Here is a 6034-nt window from a genome sequence, read left to right as displayed (position 1 = left end):
GGCGCGGCGAGCAGGGTGGTGTCTCGGGCCTGGCAAGACATTGTTACATCTGAATGAGATCCAGTGATCTGTGCGGTAATTGAAGGCGGGCTCCACAAGATTGCAGCCGATGCAACCAAGGCTGGCTGCGTGGAGGTCAAGCAGGTCTGGCAGGCATGCCTGGCCTTTGGCAGGGCGCACTTTCCGCATGATGGTGCCGGTGTGCATGGACAGGCCGAGCAGGGATCGGTCCTCCACTCCCTGCAAGTCCAAATAGCCCGTGCCCCTGCTGCCCGGTCCCCTCACCCTGAGCGTCACAGCCTCGCCCTGGGCGACCTTGGGGCTCTCCTCCACCTCCATGGCTTCGGGCTGAAGTTGCGGGCAGACCGGGGTGGAGAGGTGGCGCAGCCAGCGCATGCATGCATGTTCATGTCCTAGTGTGCGCATCTGTGCGATCACGTGTCAGGTTCACCAGGAACATAAGCTACCAAGGTGGTGCTGAGGCCGCCCCTCGGACTGGGCCGCCAGCTTTCAAGTACATAAGTGGACTCGAGCATCCCCCCACGTGCTAGGCCACAAGACCCACCTGAATTGCTTTAATCAGGTTCCCCACGCGCAGCAGCGTCGCCTCCTGTTGCTCGTAGCTTGTGCTGACCTTCTGCAGAGCAGCCAGAAGGAACTCCTCCATCGAACGGTACTTAGCCTGGCAGTGGTTGGCAGTGGTGCGGGGGCAAGGCTGGGTGCGGGCATATAGGGATGGAACTGGGGTGAGCTACAGGATGGTGCTCAGTGCCTTAGATTGGATGGCGGCAAGCTATCTGCCAAGAGGCCATGCAGGGCCAGCGAGCGCACAGGGCGGCGGCATGTGCCTGCTTGACAGACCCTGGTCTGCTGTGTTTGCATGGACTGGCAGCCCTTGTCAAATCCGGTCAGCCCCCTTACCTGGAATGGTGGGTCGTCCCTTTCGATGGCCTTGCCGCCCACCTCCTGCTCAGCGGCCGCGGTCTGAGGAGGGACACGGTGTGTGGTTGGCAGGCTCGCGCTCTGTGCAAACACGTGAGGGTGCATGCATCTGCCACGTGCGCGCATGCGTGCGCATGTCAATGTGTGATTGTGTCTGTGTGCCTGTGTGTGTATGGGCGTGTGCACGTGTGTGCGTGCGTGCATGTGTACGATCATCTGTATGTGCGGACATGAGTGTGCTGCATGCATGTATGTCAGTGTCATCACTTGATGAGCATGCACATGCGTGCATAAGCATGCACGCCTACACGTGCACGCGCGCGCGCGTGTGTGTGTTTGTGTTTGTGTGTGTGTGTGCGCGCGTGTGTGTGCGTGTGTGTGTGTGTGTGTGTGTGTGTGTGTGTGTGTGTGTGTGTGTGTGTGTGTGCGCACGCGCGTGCACGCGCGTGTGCACGCGCACACAAGTGCGCTCGTATGGACTGAATGATGCTGTGGATGGGTGGACAGGTGGTCAACAGACATGCCAATCTTGCATTAGAAGGATCCTCGTGGAGTCACCAGTGCCCGGCCCATCTCTAATCACCCACCGCACCTGCCAGTCGTTGACCTTCTGCTGTGCCGCCTCTGCTGCTGCCCGCCATTGCTGAATCATGGCCTTGAGGTTGGCGCCCTCGTCCGTCGCCGCCCTGCAGGCGCCTTCGACTTCCCCCAGCCTGGCCTGGATGGACCGCAGGAGGCCGGGATGGACAGCGGAGGGGCGGTGATGTACACCTGCACAGCATACGGCTCGCGAGCAGGGCATTGAACGTGCCGTGGTGCTGTGCAAAGTTGACTCGCCTGAAGCACCAGTCGGTGGCTTCAACTCCACACTTGGCCGGTCATGGGCAAGTCCATGGTCGACCCATAGCCCGTGCCTGAGTTATGACCTATCGTACCTGGCAGGCGGCCAGCTCCCCGTTCACCCGCTCCAACTCCAGGTCCTTCGCGTCCACAGTGGCCCTCAGTCTCTCAACCTCCCTCATCTCCAGACGCAGCTTGGCCTGCAATCGACGCCAAATTGATAGGCACCAAGCGTGTGAAGGTGTGGAGTTCGGCCCAGGCAAGATGGTGGAGTTGTGGCCCTGGCCTCCATTTGGGATGTCCCCGTCTTGCCTCCGCCCCAAACCCTCACTCCATACTTTGCGGGGGCCCCTCAGGCCTCAACAGGAGCCTGTCACCGCGCACCTTGACGTCGTCCATCTTCTGCCTTGCGCGCTCCTTGGCCGCCGCCATCTCCTCGAGCTCGCGCGTCACGGTTTCCACCCTCTTCACCGCCTTGTTTGCCCTGGTTTTCTCAGAGTTAAGCTGATTGTGCAGCCACTGCCATTTCGGCCCGTCTTCCTGCTTCTTCTGAGCAGCTATGCTCTGTGCCTGCTGCAGGCGCCCCTTGGCAGCCGCCGCTTCTCTCTTGGTTTCCGCAAGCTCTGCTTCGACGTCCTTCAGGCGGCTGCGCAGCTGGTGGGCGTCTTGGTGGGCGTCCTGAAGGAAACTGCGGGTCTGACCAAGGGCAGAAACCACCAAGATGAGAGCAGATAGGGGGGAGGGAGGAGGAGCAGTGTCAAACTTGTGGGCAGCATCGACTAGAAAGCGTTGCGCTTCAAGTCCACAAGTGCGCATGCACCGATGACAGAGCGAGCGCAATCGGAAGCTGTACTGGCAGGGGTCCCCACGGATATGCTACCTTGTGCAACGCCAGATGACAACCCTCCTCTACCTCATAGGCACATAGCCGAGGCATGCATTCATTGCACCAGATGCGCATGCTATAGCCCAGGCCGACCGTCCCTACCAGCACCATGTCCTGCATGTTAGAGAGCTGCGGCACCGGCCATCGCTCCTGCAGCAGCGGCTGCCCCTGCTGGTCTGATGCCGCTGTGGCCGCTGTTTCTGCTGCAGCTTGCAGAGCAAACAGCCCTGGCAGCATCCCGCTGGGTAGCCACCGCTTTCTGCCGCCGACCTGAAGGGCAAGGCGGAGCACAACAGCAGTGACAACACCAGCCTTCTCAGCGTGCCCGCCGCTCGGCTGTGCAATCACCGAGCACTCTGCTGTGGACTGACCGCAAGCTTGTACGCACAGCACCACGCACCAAGCCGAGCAAGTGTCGGAATTTGTCAGACAAAACAGGCAGCGCAACGCAGATCTCACCTCTAAAGGTGAGTAACGTGTACCAGACGATAAGCGCGTGTACTTGTACTAGTCCTGAGCAAGCCGCGCACCTGCTGTACAGTAGCGAGCGAGCGGGCAATCCAGCCCGCGCGAAATGCTGCAATCAACAGCTGCAGTGCGCCCGCGTCTGCGCGTTCAATACGATCATCAGAATCAGATGTATCAACATACGTGGAGAGGGTGTTCTTGTTCTGATCATTGCCAGATGGTGTGACACTGGTCAAATGCTGAGTCACCCCCAGGACACATTTTATGGACGAGAGGGCAAACTGGAAACACCACAGCGCGCGCATGTGCCATTCCTGCAGGTGAGCAAGAGCAGGAATGTTTCATTCTGGTCCACACATATGTGCGACCCCACAGCTCAGGCTACTCATGGGCCTGCCCCAAGCCATGCACAATCCCGCCAGGCACTATGACGGCACCGTGTGCGCCTGGAAGCCCAGGATTGGCCGCTCAAGTACGATGGTTCCCTGCATTCAGGGGCCAAGGCCTTCCCAGCAGTGCGCATGCTTAGTGCTTTGCTGTGATGACCCGCTGGAGCCCCTCCACCCACTGCTGGTGCGGCATGCAGGTGCTGGGGCAGGAGGCGGCGCAGGTCCACGAAGCGTACGGAAAACTCACAGATAGCCAGCGCGCCAACTACTGAAGGGCGTGCTGCCGCGCGGCGCTCTGGAGGCACCAGGGGCGGCCGCTGCGAGGGCTGCTTGCAGGAGGCAGCTCCTGTTGTGCAAGCATGGTTGCATGAGCCGGCTGTGCAAGAGCCGGCTGTTCGCAGGTAGCTTAAAAGAGTGTAATGCAAGGGAACGCCTTCAAATGATAATCAGTCTGACAGGGCGCTGCCTGCTGCCAGCTGCATGCCGCTAAGCGACCTGTTGCTTGGCGGCTAACCTGAAGGCTGTTCCACCTGAGTGTGCGCGTCATGCAGCTTAGCAGATGTCGGTAGGATTGGCGCGTTACCAATAGTCTGCCTGGTCACATGCCGGTTCATTCCCATACATTTTTACCGCAATGATTGATCACAGAGGATGTTGATGGTCCATTTGGGTTTTCTGCATCAGCAAAACACACACATCACACAATGGCAAACAATGCATCCTGCACCTTGTCACAGCCTCTCCCTCCCGTTGCTCCGCTCTCCCGGTTTCCCTTGGCACCCTGCAACCTGGTGACGGGTCCTGACACTCAAAAAACAACGCGGAACACAGGCACACTGCGGTTCCAGCAGCTCGGCCCGGCCCCGCCGTCATATTCCTGTCCACACAATCTGAGGACAGCGTTTTGCAGCTATGTCCAGTGTGACGCAGCCTTGACTCCCCGTGCTCAATGCCTCAAGCCCAGCAGCTGTCCCAGGACCTCACCCCAAGGCTGGCACGACGGCCGCACAAGCGCGCCGCACATGGCGCCCTCCGCTTTGCCGCTGCTGCTGCGTCGGCGGTGATCCACCGCCAGGCCGCCGCCCCAGTCTGGGATCCAGGCCTGCTGGGGGAACTGCCGCTGCTGCTGCATGTGCTGCTCACGTCAATGTTGGCTGCACCCACCTGGGCCCTCAGCTGCTCCATCTCGGGCTGCAATGCAACACACATGCGTTGAAATCAGATGGGAGACAAGCCGGCATCATGCACATACACGACAAAACCCTGCAGACGCCATTCAAGACACTGAGCTGGCCGATCCCCGACCCCCACGCCCCTATTTTTTTTCAACCTGCAGTGCTGTCCTGAGCCACGTGATTATGTCCTGGCTCTTGGCGCATGCCGCGGGCGACCGCCTTGCTCACCTCGGCAGAGCGCTTGTAATCCGCAGCCTCGGCCTGAGCGTTCGCAAGTTGTTGTACTTGGTATCGCAGAGCGCCCTTGTCGTGCAGAAAAGGTGCGAGGCGCAACTACATTAGGATGAGATCCAGGGATCTGTGCGCCGGAGCTTTGCGGAAGTGCAGTGGGTTTGTCCAGGGCTGGAGTTCAAGCAGCAGGCCTGGCATGCATGCCGGGGCTCAGGCAGGGTGCGTGTTTTTGTGTGATGGTGCCGGTGTGCGTGCGTGGACAAGGCCAGAAGGGATCGGTCCTCCACTCCCTGCATGACCCAGCGTCCCACGCCCCAGCCCCCTCACCTCGGGCACTCTAGCGTTGCTCTCTGCGGCCTTGCGGCTCTCCTCCTCCCGCGTGGCCTTAGCCTTGGGGTGTGGGAACACCGGGGTGGAGGTTGGGCACAGAAAGCGCATGCGGGCATGCTCACGCCCTTGCATGCACGTGCACATGACTGGGTGCTGACAAGCACAAGGGCTACGAATATGGTGATGAGACCGTTGCTCGGAACGAAATGCCAACTCTGAGATACATACGTCTACCCCAGCAACATTCCCCAATATGGCAGGCCTACCGACCCACCGCCGTTGCGGCGAGCTGATCCCGAATGGTCAGCGCCGCCCCCGCCTGCTTCAGGCCTGCCTGGAGGGCGGTAGCAAGGCGCGTCGTGCACCCTCACTGCCCTCCTCCACCCCTCTCACCCTGGGGCCGGCCACCTCTGCCTCGGCGGCCTTGCGGCCGTTCTCCTCCACCCCAGTCTTGGCCTGGTGCTGGCGAACGCGTTCACGGAAAGCGGGGGTTGGCAAAAGTCCATTCAAGCAGCAGGACAGAGCCAGTACTGGGGCCTCACAGCCCTTCCAAAGTACTGGCGCTTCAAGCCACCTAGCGCTACTGCCCACACCTGGCTGGCCGCAAGCTCCTGGTGGGCGCGCTGCGCCGTGGCTTGGCTCTGCTGTGCCGCGGCTGTGAGGGCGGCAACCTCTGCCCTGGCCCTCTTGTGGGCCTCCTCCTCTGACTGCAGCTTGCACTGAGGTTGGCGGCCGGTGGGGGAGTGGCGGGTGGCATTGCGGGTGGGGGAGGG

At 60.9% G+C, this 6034-nt stretch overlaps 2 protein-coding genes across 2 annotated transcripts in view; both read right to left on the bottom strand.

Annotated features, from left to right (window-relative positions):
• The window catches only part of MNEG_7757 (hypothetical protein), a gene marked incomplete at both ends in the record, with an annotated part of 2829 nt that extends 648 nt beyond the window's left edge, over positions 1–2181 (bottom strand). The window contains 6 exons of the mRNA XM_014043770.1: positions 286–348; positions 566–682; positions 922–984; positions 1535–1660; positions 1878–1982; positions 2167–2181. Coding sequence (XP_013899224.1) covers positions 286–348; positions 566–682; positions 922–984; positions 1535–1660; positions 1878–1982; positions 2167–2181 — 489 coding nt within the window. The remainder of the gene's footprint in view (positions 1–285; positions 349–565; positions 683–921; positions 985–1534; positions 1661–1877; positions 1983–2166) is intronic.
• Positions 2182–4850: 2669 nt separating this feature from the next.
• Positions 4851–6034, bottom strand: part of MNEG_7756 (hypothetical protein) — a gene marked incomplete at both ends in the record, with an annotated part of 3952 nt that continues 2768 nt past the window's right edge. Inside the window, 5 exons of the mRNA XM_014043769.1 lie at positions 4851–4961; positions 5259–5321; positions 5536–5595; positions 5655–5723; positions 5855–5980. Of these exons, the coding sequence (XP_013899223.1) occupies positions 4851–4961; positions 5259–5321; positions 5536–5595; positions 5655–5723; positions 5855–5980 (429 nt within the window). The remainder of the gene's footprint in view (positions 4962–5258; positions 5322–5535; positions 5596–5654; positions 5724–5854; positions 5981–6034) is intronic.

Source organism: Monoraphidium neglectum (assembly GCF_000611645.1).
Source record: "Monoraphidium neglectum strain SAG 48.87 unplaced genomic scaffold scaffold01405, whole genome shotgun sequence".
Taxonomy (NCBI): domain Eukaryota; kingdom Viridiplantae; phylum Chlorophyta; class Chlorophyceae; order Sphaeropleales; family Selenastraceae; genus Monoraphidium; species Monoraphidium neglectum.
The sequence above is the reverse complement of the archived record's forward strand: the minus strand, read 5'-3'. Positions and strand labels throughout refer to the sequence as shown.